Source organism: Capra hircus, chromosome 17 (genome assembly GCF_001704415.2).
Source record: "Capra hircus breed San Clemente chromosome 17, ASM170441v1, whole genome shotgun sequence".
Taxonomy (NCBI): domain Eukaryota; kingdom Metazoa; phylum Chordata; class Mammalia; order Artiodactyla; family Bovidae; genus Capra; species Capra hircus.
Window position 1 is genome coordinate 26,570,500 of NC_030824.1, and position 16,137 is coordinate 26,586,636.

The 16,137-nt window shown below is 60.1% G+C and overlaps 1 protein-coding gene across 1 annotated transcript in view; it reads left to right on the forward strand.

Annotated features, from left to right (window-relative positions):
- FBRSL1 (fibrosin like 1) overlaps nucleotides 1-16,137 on the forward strand; it is an 84,020-nt gene that overhangs the window by 60,910 nt on the left and 6,973 nt on the right. The window contains 9 exon segments of the mRNA XM_018061449.1: nucleotides 8,741-8,786; nucleotides 11,289-11,604; nucleotides 11,715-11,935; nucleotides 12,907-13,106; nucleotides 13,812-13,862; nucleotides 14,059-14,154; nucleotides 14,699-14,767; nucleotides 14,919-14,951; nucleotides 15,166-15,237. Coding sequence (XP_017916938.1) covers nucleotides 8,741-8,786; nucleotides 11,289-11,604; nucleotides 11,715-11,935; nucleotides 12,907-13,106; nucleotides 13,812-13,862; nucleotides 14,059-14,154; nucleotides 14,699-14,767; nucleotides 14,919-14,951; nucleotides 15,166-15,237 — 1,104 coding nt within the window.

The window sequence follows — 16,137 nt, forward strand, 5'->3', positions numbered from 1 at the left end:
AAGGACACCAGACACAGAACGTTGGTTGCTGACCTCCAAACCCTGGGTAACCGTGCTGCTGACCACAGGCCGCAAGTGGATTACATCTGTCTGGCCTGAAGGTCTGAGAGACATCCCTGTGCTCTCCAACGGCTGCCTTCATTCTTCCTGCTAATCTAGTCCCACTCCATTTCTTTCTAGATTTCTAACCCCATTAGGTCTTCTCAGATCATACCACTCTCCTTTCTAAAGGGACTTAAAGATGGTCCTGCCTAAAGTCTGGTTTTCCTCCCAAACCAGAGGATGGGGCCAGGATTGCAGCCTTTCCAAGGACTCAGTGCTCACTTTGGACTTAAGAATGACGTTCGACGTGAAGCCGTATCATTACGGGAAGATGGGGTCTCCGCCAAGGTTTGAGGCAGCGGTAGGAGAGGCCCCAAGACAGGAACCAAGGGGGGACATTGAGACCTTGGTCAGACTCAGGAGCTTGTTCTACCAGGTTGATGAGGCTGGGCTAGGGCCAGCGAGTCTCCTAGCTGCTCCCGCTGGTTCCTGGCACTGGCCCAGCCCTCAGTTCCCACCCGCTCTCCCCACCTCCACCCTGGCTCCTAGAACCTGTTACAGCCAGGGGTGGGGTCTCCAGGTAGCTGGAGAGGCTGGGTGCAGCCTGGCTGCTCATCTGTAGGACACATGGCAACGGAATGCCTTTGGGGGCCCAGAGGATTCAGCTGCTTAGTTGGGGATGGTGCCTGACCTGGTGCACCAAGGTCACCACCTCGGAGCTCTAAGCTCCGTCACCAGCTACTGGCTGACATCTCCCATGGAACAGTCCCTGTCCCCACGTCTAGAGGGGTCCCGCCCCTTTTCATCCCCACACTTGCTTGTCACGGCAGCTACTAGCCCAGCTCCTTGCACCCCACCCAGCCCTGTGATGGCTCCTACAGCAGGGCCTTCTTAATGACCTCATCATGTCTGTATTCCTCAGACTCCACACACACTTCTTCCTGTCACTCAGCACAAGTGCCGGAGCTCTGTCATGGCCTCGAGGCCCTGCACCCCCACACCACCTCTATGGAAGGCCCTGCCAGGTTGTTCCTGCCTCAGGGACTTTTACACTGGCTGTGGCCACCCCAGAGGACTCTTCTACAGACCTCCCCTCAGCTTGGCCCTTCTCCTCTTTCAGGTGTCAGCTCAAATGCCCCTCATGGGAAGTCTCCCCCAGGTGCCATTCAGAGCATGTCACCCTTTACTGCCTGCCCACCCCGTCTGACTCATTGCCTGTTTCCCGGCGTATTGCCCATCGCTCCCACTAGGCTGAGGCTGACTCAGGCCTGCTGATGGCGCCTCTGGGCAGCTCTGGAGGCCCAAGGGCTTGTTCTCCCGCATACCATCCCCTCATCGGGGTCCTCGATATGAGGATAGCTACTGTGACAGATTATCGCAAACTTGGTGGCTGAATACTACACTGTTAACCTCTCAGTCTGTGGGAGTCAAGTGCACTGGGGTGGTCCCTCTGCAGCTCCAGGAGAATCCATCTGTGGTGTTTCGGAGCTTGGAGAGGGGCCCACACTCCTGGCCCCTTCTTTCATCTTCACAGCCAGAAGGCCAGCGTCTTCCTACCTCCCCCTCCCACTAGTAAGGACCCTGTGATTAATGTTGGACCATAACGAGGGCTGTGTGCTGAAAAATTGATGCTTTTGAACTGTGGTGCTGGAGAAGACTCTTGAGAGTCCCTTGGACTGCAAGGAGATCAAACCAGTCCATCCTAAAGTAGATCAACCCTGAATATTCATTGGAAAGACTGATGCTGAAGCTGAAACTCCAATTCTTTGGCCACCTGATGTGAAGAGCTGACTCATTGGAAAAGACCCTGATGTTGGGAAAGATTGAGGGCAGGAGAAGGGGGCGACAGAGAATGAGATGGTTGCATGTCCACTGACTCAATGGGCATGAGTGAGCAAACTCCGAGAGATAGTGAAGGACAGGGAAGCCTGGCCATGGGGTCACAAAGAGTCAGACACGACTTAGTGACTGAACAAAAATAATATGGGGTCATCTCCCCATCTCACAGTTAATGGATGACCAGCCTTAATTCCACTTTGCTGTGTAAGGTTCACAGATTTACAGGCTTAAGGCCCTTTTGCCGCTGACCCCAGAGAGGTACATAGGGACACACCACTGCGTGAACATCTTCCCCTTTGCTACCAGAGGCCTTGGAGCTGGGCCGAGTACTAGAGCCCAGCTGGGTCATGGTGCGGTGGGCATCGGAGCACACAGCCCCGCAGACCTCCCAGCCCCCAGCCTGAGAGTCTGGATTTTCCCACCAGAATCCCAAGTCCTAGGTCCAGCCTCTGTTGCCTTCCTGGAGGCAGAGCATGTTTTGGCTAAGCTCACAGACCCCACGGTCAGACTGCCAGGGTTCAGATCCCAGTTTTGCCACATACCAGCTCTATGGCCTCCAGCAAGTCACCTCGCTTCTGTTTCCTCATCAGCAAAATGGGAATGACTGTAGTCTGTCCTCAAAGATAAGCATGAGGGCCCAGTGATTTCATGGTTGGAAGCCATTCAGCACAGTGCTGCCTGACACATAGCAAGGGCCACATATATGCTATTTTTATGGCAAGAAACTGAGTTTGGAGGTATGGTGTTTTAGGGGGCAGGGTAAGGGCTAAGTTGGTACATGTAAATAGTAAGTAAATCTACAGAGCAAAAGGACTTAAAAGCCCCACCTAGAGGCTGGCACCCAGAGAAGGCAATGGCACCCCACTCCAGTACTCTTGCCTGGAAAATCCCATGGACGGAAGAGCCTGGTAGGCTCCAGTCCATGGGGTCGCTAAGAGTCGGGCATGACTGAGCGACTTCACTTTCACTTTTCACTTTCATGCTTTGGAGAAGGAAATGGCAACACACTCCTGTGTTCTTGCCTGGAGAATCCCAGGGATGGGGGAGCCTAGTGGGCTGCTGTCTATGGGGACGCACAGAGTCAGACACGACTGAAGCGACTTAGCAGCAGTAGCAGCAGCAGAGGCTGGCACCATTAGCCATTTGTTCTGTAAGGTTGGAGATTTCTGGCAGGCTGTGCAAGTGCATGTGTTTGCCAGTGTTTTGCCACCTTTTGAAAAGGGGGGCGCTGGCCCAGCCTGCACAGCTTCTGGAACTGGTTCCCATGGTCCCAACTGAATGGCTGCGCTCTTCCCTCCTGAAAGGACCCACCTCTGATCGTTCTGGGGCAGGTAGGTATATGCAGGCCCTGATCCTGGGCTGTAAGCTGTGGGTCCCTGGATGCCTCACCAGAACTGACACCCTAGTGCCCCCAGTCCCACAGCAGCTTAGAGGTGGGGCTCCCAAACTCTTTCCACAGCCATTCCATCCCATTACTCTCCATGGATTTCTTTCCTTTAATAGCAAGTTTCTTGATTGGGAGTTGTGCTGCTGGCGTCCGGGTGTTGCATCTGTGTGCTGTGGAGTGGAAGGTGCTGCCCCATACACCTGGATCCATCTGGGGCATTGGTTGCTTAAGTCGTGTCTGATTCTTGTGACACAATGGACTGTTGCCCACCAGGCTGCTTTGTCCATGGGATTTCCCAGGGAAGGATACTGACGTAGATTGCTATTTCCTTCCCCAGGGGATCTTCCCGACCTCGGGATGGACCTGTGAATCTCCTGTGTCTCCTGCATTGGCAGGTGGATTCTTTACCACTGACCCACCAGGGAATGGCAACCCACTCCAGTATTCTTGCCTGGAAAATTCCATGGACAGAGGGGCCTGGCGGGCTACATATAGTCCATGGGGTCGCAAACAGTTGGACAGGATTGAGTGACTAACACACGTGTACTCGACTTTCTAAAGGGGCAGTTGTTCCCCCTGGATCTCAATTCTTTTGGTCCACAGAGTGGCAAGGTGGCCCCGGGGTAGTAGTCAGGGTTGGCATATTCCGTGCATTTTGCAATTACAATAACTACTGGGACCTCTTCTCCCACTTTGCATCCCCATTTCGCTGATGGTGAAACCGAGGGCAGAGCTTACGTCAGACAGATGTGGGGGCTCTGTTCTTCCTTCAAATCTCAGCTGCTTGACCTCGCGGCTCGAGTTTTCTCCTCTGTAAACCGGGTGTAGGAACCGTCCATATTCGTTGCCGTGAGCATCGGAGTTGTCAGCCCTTACATAGTACGGTATAGCTGGCACCGCGCCCTGACCTGGTGGAGGGGATGGCACGGCGATTGCTTGAACCCAAACCTGCTGCCCGGCGCGGGCAGATCCACGCCTCGGGGCTGGATTAGTCGGGCCTGCCCGCGCCCCGCCCCCGCCCCGCCCCGCCGCGCTCCCTGGCCGCCGCCTGCGCGCCCGCCAGCAGTGCGCCCGCCGTCGCTGCCGCCGTCTCCGGTCCCCGTGCCGTGCCCGACGGCGCCTGGGACTCCAGTGCGCACTGCGAGCATCCCGGAGCGCGCCAAGTCGGCGTGGGGGTCATGCGTGGCCCGTGCGCCCCCGGCCTGGGTTCCGGCTAGGCAGGGCGCGACGGGAGAGGGGCCACCTCGACGGTCCAAGGCTGGCAGGGGCCCGCGCTCGGCCGCTGGCGTCCATGCCGCCCAGCTTCGTCTCTGGCTCTGGTCCGAGGACTAGCGGCGATCGTCAGCAGAGCGCGCGGGACCCAGGGCGCGCGCGCGGTGAGTGAGAGCTGGTGACTCCGAGGAGGCACTCGGGACTTTGGAGGCCGGGATTGAGAGAGCCGCCGCCCCCTCTAGAGCACCGAGAGAGGGCCCCGGCGCTAAGCTCATTCGACTCATGGGAGCCGGGCGCGCGGAGAGCCCTAAGTACCTCCGCCTGCGCCCCTGGGGCGCACGTGGTGGCAGACCCGTAGAGGGTCCCGGGCCTCGGCCAGGGCGCAGGGGGGCTCTGGGCGTAGGCTGGGCAGGGCGTTGGGCCGGTGGGGGGGCGGCGCGCGCCTTTGTCTGCGCCCCGGCGCGGGCTCGGCCACCCGGGTTCCCGGCGCCCGTCGCGCTCACCTGCCAGGAGTTGGAGCTCTTTGTCTGGGGCGGGGCGCGACCGGAGGAGGTTGTGCCGCGTGTCTGGGCCGAGGCTGCCCCACAGGTCGGATCCTCGCAGACAAAGCGCGCCTTGACCTCCGCCTGCAGCTGGGATTGCCTACCTCTGGGGAGTTAGTCCTGGCCCTGACGCTCTTGGTACCGAGCTTGTCCCCTCCCCTTACAGGACCTCTAACCTGTACTCTGGCCGAGGTGACCCTTTCCTTCCACCCCTACACGGACTCAGTGCCAGGGCGGGAGGATACCCGCGCTGCCTGGGTCATGTCCCTGTAGCTAATCCTCGGGAAGTTATTAGCACGGGTGTAGTGGTTGCGCTGGGACTGCTAGCCTGCCTTGGGTCAGCTGGCCGGCTCCAGACCGCTTGTCCTGGAAGGAAAGTCACCGAAGGACCTCGACCTGGGACATGTCCCAGCAGTGGCTGGCTTTGTACCTGTGCTGGCAAGGGGGCTGTAGCCTGGGCCGCGGCCTCAGATATCCTGGAGCCTGAGGATTCCTGTGTTTGTTGAGAGCCTTCTCCAATGGGCGTGGTTGTGCCTAGCCAGGTGTCCAGGCCCTTGCCCATGATCCCTCAACTTCCCTGACCAAACTTTAACTTGAGCAGTGTGGTGTGGGGAGCAGATAGGGAGGGGAGAATGGCCAGCCCACTGCCTCCTGCTTTTGCCTGGGCAGCATCCCAGGGGTCTCCAGGGCTAGGGAAGACCCTCCCCCATTGCTGCTGCTCACCCCCTTCTCCACTCCCCCCTCTTTGCTCCCTTGACTTTCCCAGGGTCTGGGGCGCCACCTCCTGGCTCTGGAAGCTGGTGCTCCAGCCTGGGGCCTTGAAGTGAACCGGAACTGGCCTGGCTGGGCCTCCTTCTGGGCTGGGCAAGGGCGCCTGCAGCCTTAACTGAACTTGCTGCTCACCCCTTCACCCCTAGTCTGGGACCTAGGACAGTCGTGCCCCACAGAAACAAACTCGTTTTCTCAGAGTGATGCCTCTGCTGTTTCCTTCCCATACTATCAGCCTTGGTGGGATGGAGATGCCCTGCTATGTTGGAGGAGGGGGTTCCAGGGAGGGCTGGCACAGAGGGTGCTGCTGAGGCACCACCTGCCAGGAGGTAGCCCCCCCTTCCCTATCCTGGTGGCGCAGCAACCACATCCCTAGAAGGTAATGGTAGCTTTGAGACTCAGCCCTTTAGCTCATTTGTTTCACCTGCTGAGGGCATGTGATCAGGCACCCCAGGAGGTGCTGGGGACCCCTGTGGGCTGCTTGCACGGGGCCAGGCTCGGGGGCTGTCAGGGCCGCAGGTAACAAAGACCTTCAGGAGGGTGTCCTCGGCAGAGCCCAGCGGCGGCCCCTGCTCCTGTTCCTCTCATCTGGGGGGCGCCGAGTGCCCTCTCATGCCCTCCTCCTGCTGGTGCAGGGCAGCAAGCAGAGAGGATTTAAACCTGCACCAGCAAGGGAGGCACCCTCAGACTGAGGGGGTCTGGGACGGCCCGGAGGACTCGACCGAAGTCCCTGGGTCAGGGCTCAGGCAGGCCAGCTGGTAACAGCCTTTGGGGGCCGGGGGAGAAATGCATACTGTAGTTTGAGGCTGTAGGAAGGCGCTGGACTGTTTTAAGTCCCGGGGTGACTTGTTCTGCTTTGGTTTTGAAAGATAGTCTCGGCTGCTCTGTGGAGAACTAATTTGTGAGACTGTTAATGAGACCAGCTATTAATAATAATTGTAGCAGCTATATGGCCTCAAGTGCGGGTGACACCAGGACCCCCTCCTGGGGTCATGGTGAGGGTCCAGTTCTCTGAGGCTGAGGCTCTGGGAGGTCTTTGGGCTGGCCCTGGGAGTCCAGGAGGGTACGTGGCTTGTGGGCCTTCATAGGAGGATACAGGGCTCCAGGGACACCTGACATCACGCCTGGACACGCGCTCATATCTCCCAGCAGAGCTGGGGCCACGCCTGGTGCCGAGCGAATGGGCATGAGGTGTCTGCATCCAGGCCCTGAGGGGTGGGTGGGCACCACTGCTGACCCCGCCATCCTGCCCCTCAGACCCCCTGCTCAGGTGGACTGCTCACCCCTGTGGGGTCTCCTCAAGTGAGGCACCGATCCAGGCGTTCTGACAGCTGCTGTTCACCACGCGGGGTGCCTTGGGAACGCATGGGAAGAAGTCACAGCCACAGCCTCCCTGCTGCCCCCGAGCTCCAGTGGGGGAGGAGCACCCTCGCAACCACCCTCCACACTGGGGCCTCCCAGGTCTAGTGCCATTCCAGCCTGAGGCTCAGTCAGCCTGTTTTCGGGCTGTTTGTCACTTGTTTTCTTTGGGGTGTGGGGTTTCTGGGCAGGGTTAGGAAGGTGACCCCACCCTAGCACGAAGTGCAAAGGGGCACAGCATTCACGTGAAGGTGTCACGGTTCACTCTGCACATTTCCATCAAAAGGTCTGGTGTGATCCTGGCCCAGGGAGCTTCTCTGAGCAGCTCCCACCCTTTTCCTGCAGACCTGGGCTCCAGCCTGCGTGGGGCCTCACTCTGCCCTACCTGTCATGTCTGTTCTTCCTTTCAATTCTTTGGACAGATGCCCACAAGTGGGATTGCCGTATCACATGGTAGTGCTGTGGTTAGTTTTCTGAGGAGCCTCCATACCGCTTGCCACAGCGGCAGCACCATTTTCCATTCCCACCAGCAATGCACAAGGCTTCCAGTTTCTCCACACCCTCACCAAGCCCAGGGGTTTTCTGTCTTTTCTGATGGTGGCCATTATGGGGCACAGGGGGCCCTCATGCGCCTCGGTACTCAGTCACCCCACCCCCAATAGCAGCCACTGGCTGCTTTCTCCCCAGGGAAGTCCAGGGCTGGGGAGATGCGAGGACGGGTGAAAGCGGAAGAGCATGTGGGTTCTTTTTGGGGTGCAGAAAGTCTTCTAAAACAGGTTGTGGTGATGGTTGCTCACAGCTCTGTACTTTCAGTGGGTATGTTGTATGGTGTGTGAATCATATCCCAGTAAAACTGTTTTAAAACACCACCAACTAGAGAGACAAGATCTGCTAAGAACAGCCTTACGGGCCTCTGCCTGTAAACCAGCGTGAGGGCCACGTCCTCATCCTGACTGTCCTCACCAAGGTGCTGTGCACACACGGGCCTCTCCCCAGGAAGGGAGAGGCTGAGCTGGGTCAGGGGGCCCACCAGAAACTGCCACATTCCTTCCTGAAGCATGTTGGCCCCCACTCAGAGGGGCCCACTCCACCCTGACACTCAGTGCATTATGGTGGCTGTGGTCCCCAGGCCTGTGACTCAGGCTGTCTGAGGCCTGGCAGGTGGTGGCCTGCAGCCTAGGGGCAAGGGGCATCCCCACTCTGTTCCCCCCCACCCTGCTGCCTCCAGTGCCAGGCCCAGGGGTGCCTCCAGGTTCCTGATGCTGGCTCTGCAGGGAGGCACCCAGGTTCCCCAATCCTGGCTCCCCACCCAGCAGGGCCACTGAGCCCCTACATCCCTGCTGAGGGCGGATCCTTGGGTCCCTGATCACAGGCCGAATGACCTGGGTCCAAGTCTACTGGACCTGGGTGTGGTCACGCTCCTACGTGGGGGCAGTGGGCACAGAAAGACGTGTTCTGCCAGGCTGGGTAGCCCTCACATGCACTGAGCCTGCCCAGACCTGTTGCCTGGGTGCCAGGGGCAGGAGGTAGGGGCCAGGTTCACCCCAGCCTTGTAGGTCCCTTTGACCTGACCCGCCTCTCTTTTTTCCAGGCATCTGTGGGCTCCGAGAAGCTCTTTGCCCCAGCAGCCGATAAAGGTAAGTGTGTCTCTGGACTCCATGCCTCTAGAAAAGCACAGGACACACTCCTGAAATGAACTGGAGGCCCCATGTTAGCTCTGTCTTGAATTTCAGGTGCAAAGCCTGAGGCTAGAGTTAGGTGTTCCCATTACTGAGGGATACAAACCACAGCCACAAGGAAACGGGGAGCTGGGAGGAGGACTGGTGTCTCACCCAGAGCCACATAGATCTGGAGCGGTGGTTCCCAAAGTGGGTGGGGGGGGAGGTCCCTGAACCCCTTGGGGACCATTAGGAATGTACTTTCCCAGGCCCTTCCCAGGTTCATGGAGTACATGCTGTAGGGATGGACAGCAGCTCCTGGCTTGTGAAGCATCCCTGCCACAGTGTGGACTGGCCCCCATGGCTGCCACCACACGTGTGGCTGTTTGTCTTAACATGAGACAGACTAGACTCACTCTTCAGCCACACCTGGGCCTTAGCCAGTGAACGCCGAGTGGGACGGCACGGGTGCCTGGCATCCCATCATCACAGAAAGCTCTTCTGGCTGGCACCATCCCATCGAGGCCAGGATAGCCCTTTGTAGCCCAGCCTCTTGGTCGTGGCTGTGGCCCAGAGTGGGTGTCACTGGACGCAGCACAGAGGAGTCTTTTTGCTTGGGAGGCTCCCTTAGGACATGACTACACAGAACAGGCCTTGGGGTACCCAGTGCACCGCAGATCCTGCTGGCCTGGTAGCTGGGCATGGCCTGTACGTGCCTTTAGCTCAGGAAGCCCTTTCCTCAAGTCAGGCATTGCAGCAGAGCCGACACCTGCTGAAGAGTCCAGGTAAGGAGGCCCACCAGAGGCTCCTTGGAGCCAGGCATGCTCAGCTGACATTTCAGACAGAATTAGTGTAGGGTGTTACCAGTTGGAACAAATGATCACAAACCGCGTGGCTTTAAACAACAGGCTCATAGTTCTGGAGACTAGAAGTTTGGAGTCAGGTGTGTGCAGGGTTGTGCTCCCTCCAGAGGCTCCAGGGGAGGAGTCCCTACTGCCTCTTCCAGCTCCTGATACTGCCTGCAAATGTGGGCATCCCCAGGCTTCTGGCTGCATCCTTGCCATCTCTGCCTCTGTCTTCATGTGGCCCCTTCCTCTTCTTGTCTCTTCTAAGGACACCGTCACTAGATATAGGCACCCTCGATCCCCGATTCCCAGTTGATCTCACCTGGAGATTCTTAGCGTGATTATGGCTACCAAGACCCTTTTTCCAAAGAAGGTCACAGTCCCAGGTTCTGGAGGTTATGATTCAGCAGAATTCAGGGAATCGGGCAAGGCTTTGAGGTGTCCAGAGAGGTGCAGAGTTGGAGGGGGGTGATCAGTGGCAGCGCTCATGGTTTTGTCAGTGGCAGGAAGCTCTAGAGATTCCAGGACTCTCCAGAAGGGCTGGGGTCATGTCCAGGTCTGCATGGCCCATGCCTGCCTCTTTCCGTTCTGATGGCTGCTGTCACTTTGCAAGAGCCTTGCCTGTGGAGAAGTGAGAGAGACAGGAGGGGAGAGAGGGCCAGCCTCCCCGGGCAGCTGTGAGCACGTGGGCTGACAGCTTCCTGTCCTCCTTGCAGGAGTGGTGGCAGTGGCCTCCTCCTTAGGTCTGTTCCTAAGCAAACAGGCCCAAGGCAGAGAGGTGTTGCCCTAGCAGAGGAGACATCTCTCTGCCAGCCTGGGTTATGGGTTACACTGTCCTGCAGCCACAGGGGAGGCTGTGGCCAGCGCGTCACTCTGCATGGCTGCCGCCTGCATGGGCCCCTGGGCCTGGAGAAGGAAGTGGAGTCAACCAACAGGCCAGATGAAGCAACCACATTCAGTAACCTGAATTTCCACTCCTCCTGGAAAACTGGGATGTCATCCCCTGAAGGCAGAGCTGCTCCGATGGGTGGTGGTGCCTCCCCTGGCCTGGACACATGCTTTCCACCTGGCCCCTGGGCATGTGACCTGAGGCCTCACTCGGAGCAGCTTCAAAAGGAGGGTTTGGAATGAGCAAGTGGACTTGCTGATAGCCCAAAGGCAGGCCTGGAGCTCGGGAGCAGAGGCTCTGGGTGGTGGTGAGTTGAGGCAGCCACTTTCTCCCAACAGACTAGGCAAGGCTGGTCATCCAGAAAGTCTCCCCTAGGGTGAGGACCCAAAAAAGAGCTTAGGCCCTGGGTCAGTCGGGTGGGTCAAGAAAGAGCAGCCACTCACTCAAGTGACTCTACTCTGGTGGGAGATAGGGCGGCAGAGCTTGGAGCCCAGTGCCCAGATGGAGCTGGCGCTGTCACGCATTTGAGTCTCCCTCCATAAAATGGGGTCGTAAGAGCCCCTGCACTGAGATGGCCATGAGCAGGAGGTGCAGGGCACACCTTGGTTGGCCCTCCAGACAGGTAGCCTCCCCGGGGAGCAAGGGGTGGGTTATACCAAGGTGGTGTGGGCAGGGGTTCTGCACCACCTAGTTCCCCTTCGGAAATGATCCTGAACCCCAAACTCACCCCTGCCACTCTCTCCACAGGCCCCACGCTGGGCGAGAAGTCCGAGGCCAAGACCGGGGCAGCGCCCAAGGTCTCGGGTCTCGAGCGCAGCCGCGAGCTGAGCACCGAGCCGCCATTCTTGGCCCCCGTGCGCAGCCCCGCGCCGGTCCTGCCCTCCGCCAGCACCGCGGCCAGCCCGCTGGTCAAGAAGGAAGCCCCGGCGCTGCCCCGCCTTGCCCCACAGCTGCCACCCGCGCCGTCGCAGCCCCGGGCCCCGCTCCTGACGCACGTGCCTCTCCCTCCGGGCGCCTTCCCGGGCCCCGGCCCGGCCGCGCACAACGGCCTGCACAGCTTCAGGTGGGCACAGCCTCAGGTGGGCATGGGGCCGAGCCTGCGCGGCCTCAAGCGGGCGCGGGGCGGCGAGGAGGCGGGGCGCGCGGCCGGGCACTGAGCGCCCCTCCCTGCAGCAGGAGCAGCAGCGCCAGCAGCGGTGCCAGCCTGGGGCTCGCGAAGCACGCGTCCCTGTCGCCTCACGGGCCGGGCCCCCACCTCTCTACCTCACACTTGGCGCTCCGCTCGCAGGCCCAGCACCAGCACCACGCGGCGGCCATGTTCGCCGCGCCCCCGACACTGCCCCCGCCCCCGGCGCTGCCGGCCAACAGCCTGGTCATCCCAGGACACCCCGCCGGTAGGTCTGGGTGCCGTCGGTGGGGCCAGGGTCACTGTCTGTTCCCTCTCCACTCTGGGCTCCTCATCCCTGGGCAGGGAGGGACATGGCCCCTGGGGAGGGGGGCTTGGCCTCCGAGATACAGACTTCTCTCCCACCTGCTCCTCCAGATCACCCCCAGCAGGATAGCAGCGCCCTAGCAGACCACTAGTGCAGGGTAGGGGAAGTTTCTTGCCAGGGCCTCGGTGTGCACACACAGATACATGGGTGCACACACGTGTACATGGACACACACTCCCTGCTCCATTCTGAACCCTTGCCAAGCCTAGTAGGGCAGTCGGGAGCCAGGAGTTGGTATAACTTGGAGCTGCTCAGTTGTCACTGCGATGTGGGCTCCCAGGGCCAGCTGTGTGTCTCTTCCCATCCCTCAGTCCCTAGGCTGCTAGGGGGGTAGGGGTGAATAGGGCTGAATTGTGGGGTAGAGGGGCCCCAGATGAACTGCAGCTAGCCTGACCTCTCCCTTGCTGCTTGATTCCAGCAAGTGCCCCCTCATGGCCAAATCTTAGGTCACTAAGGATTTTTCCATGGGTCTCCAATTATTTTCTAAAAGTCTGAGCCCAGGTCAGTTGGGGGCACTTAAGTGCCCCAGACTGGGACCAAGACAATGGTCTGGGGGAGGCTGGGATGGGCAGGGCTACCCGACAGGGCTGTCTTGGGCTCCCAGGGTGGCTCACCGTGTTCTCTCTTGCCTTTAGATGCCAGCCTGTTGATCTCATTCAGCCAGCCAATCATGTATTGCCAGCCTCATTCGGGGATTCTGATTGGTACTTGGTCACAGGCACCTCTCTTACCTCCACCCTGGGGCCCGCACGTAGCGAGCGGCCACCACGGCTTGGCCTGCCGAAACCGGGAGTGCCAGGTGACTATCTGCCTCGCCCCGCCGGGAGCCCGCGGCCGACGTGCCTCTCTGTCTCTCTCTTTTTCTCTTGTAGATCACGAGCTGCTCAGGCAAGAGCTGAACGCGCGTTTTCTGGTCCAGAGCGCCCCCCTGGGCCCGGGAGCTCTGCTGCGGGCGGAGTTCCACCAGCACCAACACACACACCAGCACACACACCAGCACCAACACACATTCGCCCCCTTCCCTGCCGGGCCGCCCCCGCCGCCGCTCCTGCCGCACGCCGCACCCCCGCCGGTGCGTAGGCTGCGCGCCGGCAGGCGGGAGGGGGCGGCCCGGGCGCGGGACGCGCAGCAGGCACACGCAGACGCTATCTGCACGCATGCAGCTGACACCGTCCCGCACGGTCCGTCTGTCCGTCCAGCCCCTCCTCTGGTTCCCCCCAGCCCCCACTCCCAGGTCATCCCATGAAGCTCCATGCCCTAGGCTTGGGCGAACACCCCTGCCCACATGACCATGGGGCCAGTTGTACCCATGTGGGGTCCTCAGCGTCTCAGTTGGCAGCAAGGCAGCAGGTCAGGAGGACCAGGACTAGGGGCCATGCAGATCAGGACTCTTCCCATGTTCCTGAGCCTCAAGATCTCATCCCCAAGCCAGCTGCTGTGGGCAGAGTTTCCCCTCCCAGCTTTGCTTTGACACTGGCCAGTTAACAGTGGCCTCAGTGTACCCTGCAGCTTGACCACCAGCCCTGGGCTCCAGGCCTTACCCTCCCAGTCATGGCTGCAGACACCCAGGTGGGTGAGTGTGTGCCTTCTATGCTGAGGTCACCAGAACAGGGAAGAGCCATGGGCCAGCACCCTCAGGGAGCCTGGAGGACAGCTGGCTGGAGGCCACCAGCCTCATTCTGGCCGCTGCCCGGCCTGGCAGTGTGGGTGGGTGCTTGGCCAATGGAGGGCATCGGCAAGGTTGGGAGGCCTCACTCTCTGCCTCCTTCCCTTCCAGTTTGACAAGTACACGCCCAAGCTGGACAGCCCCTACTTCCGACATTCCAACGTGAGTGTCCTGCGTGCCTTGGGATCACCAGGCAGGGTGGGGGGTGTGGAGGTCAGACTGCACCTTGTCTATGTAGCCTCCCACCTAGTGCAGGCGTGGCAGGGTGGGGACCAGAGGGCCAGGCCCAGCGCCCCTGCCCAAGACGCCCAAGTGCCCAGCGAGGCCCCTGGAACACCCCTCCCACCTTCTCTTGCAGTTTTTCCCGCCCTTCCCTCCGGCCGTCCCAGGACTGCCCGCCCTGCTCCCACACCCAGGCCCCTTTGGATCCCTGCAGGGTGCTTTTCAGCCCAAGGTACCAGCTGCTCCCGGGAGGGGATGGGCATGGTGGGCAGGGGCTGCAGGACCGCCCCCCCACAATCCAGCATCTCTCAGGGCAGTCGTGATCCCAGGTGGCATCTGAAGGGCCTTCACCCGAGTGCAGAATATCCTGACCTTCGGGGCCGGGAGAGCCTTGCTTCACTTGTTCTCTCCTCAGCTGGGAGCACTCAGGGTTGGGGGGTGGGAGGAGCAGTGCAGAGGAGCAGAGGTGGAATGTGGACAGCAGCTGTCCAAGGCTGTGCGCACTGCAGGAGGCCCAGGCACCAGGGACCGGGCTTGCTCTGCTCACCTTCCCTGCAGCGGGCTGCCTTCGCCCGGCACAGCAATCAGAGCCTTCTGCCACCTTTTCAGAAACCTCTGGACGGAGGATGTGGTGGGAGGCCAGACTATCCCGGGTGACAGTGTGCAGGGCCCCACAAGGAGGGCAAGGCAGACACTGGTGCCCTGGGGGGGGGTTGGCACCACCTGGGCACGGAGCCTGCAAAGTGGTCTCGTGCGGTGTCCCTCTCTCCCCTCAGACTTCAAACCCACTCGAGTTAACAGGCCGGGCCAGTGCGGTTCACACCCTCCTGCAGAAAGCCCCCGGGGTAGGTGGCAGTGGTGTTCTTGCCTGTCTCCTTCCCGGGTGGGCGTCCGGCCAGCATGGCTCCACAAGGCTCACATAGTCCCCCCTCCCCAACCCCTCTGGGCTTGACTGCTTGCAGAACCTGGGTCTAACACTTCCTCCTCTGTTAACAGCAGGTGTCTGACCCGTACCGGACAGCAATCAGGGTGAGTGTGTGCGTGCTTGCATGTGTAAGGTCTGTGTGTGCCTGTGCGTTTCTCACCTCGGGAGGAAGGGGCCCAGTGGGACCTTCCGGGAGGGTCTGAGGCCAGGGAGGACTCTCTTGGGTGGCACAGGGGTGCCCTGTGACAGCAGGGATCTGGGGGTGGGGAGTGAGGAGACGGTTCTGGCCGTGAGGCTGAGCCCATCCCCCCGTCGCAGAAGCCGGGGAAGTGGTGCGCTGTGCACGTGCAGATCGCCTGGCAGATCTACCACCATCAGCAGAAGATAAAGGTGAGCTGGACTGCTCGTCCTGCCAGCCAGGCCTGCGGCTCAGAGGGCGCCCTTCTTGGGCCAGGCCCTCCCCAGCGTCCACACGTGTGCGCATGTGCCCCTTGCCCCAGCGCTAGGCCGGGCCAGTAGGGGTCGGAGCTGGGGAGCTGGACGAAAGTGTATGGGGAACTCAAAGTCACTTCCCACCTGTCACCCGGGATGACCCAGGCAGGGTTAGGGAGGAGCTGACCCTGCGGGCCTCCTTGCTGTCAGTCGAGCCCTCCCAGGGGGGCCTTTGGCCTGGCCCCCACCCTTACCCCAAGTGTATTAAGTGTCTGCTGTGGGCCATGGACAAAGATGAACCTAAGTGCTCATGGAGCCTGCATGCTCCTGGGGGGGACAGGTGGTAAAGTACCCAGCTTGAAGCCATCCTCCTCCCAGTGGGTGATGCCAGATGCCCTGGCTGAGTGATTCAAGGAAGAGGCGGCCCTGGGAAGCCTGGGGACTTGCAGCCAGGGGCAGTGGGCTGGGGTACTGAGGGAGGCCAGGATGGGACCCCGCACCCCATATCACAGAAGGGTCTCCACACTTTTGTCTGTCATCTCAGGTAACACGTTACCCTTACTCAAGGTATTTTTAAATCATCACGCCCTAAGTGGGCACAAAGGACAAGTCACAGAAAGGGATTTATGACGGATTAACATGCAGACACTCAGGCAGGGTGCCTGGAAGGTGCAGTGGAGGAGGCAGGGTGGGGGGCACCCTTCTGTTATCACCACAGCAGGAAGAGCTAGGACGGACTTGGCCCACCCCGTGCCTCCCGTGGCCCTAGTGACCCAGGAACTGGCATCTTAGTTTTATTAATACATTAAAAATTTAATACTCATGGTAAATTTAGCCATTGGAAAACTATAAAGACTC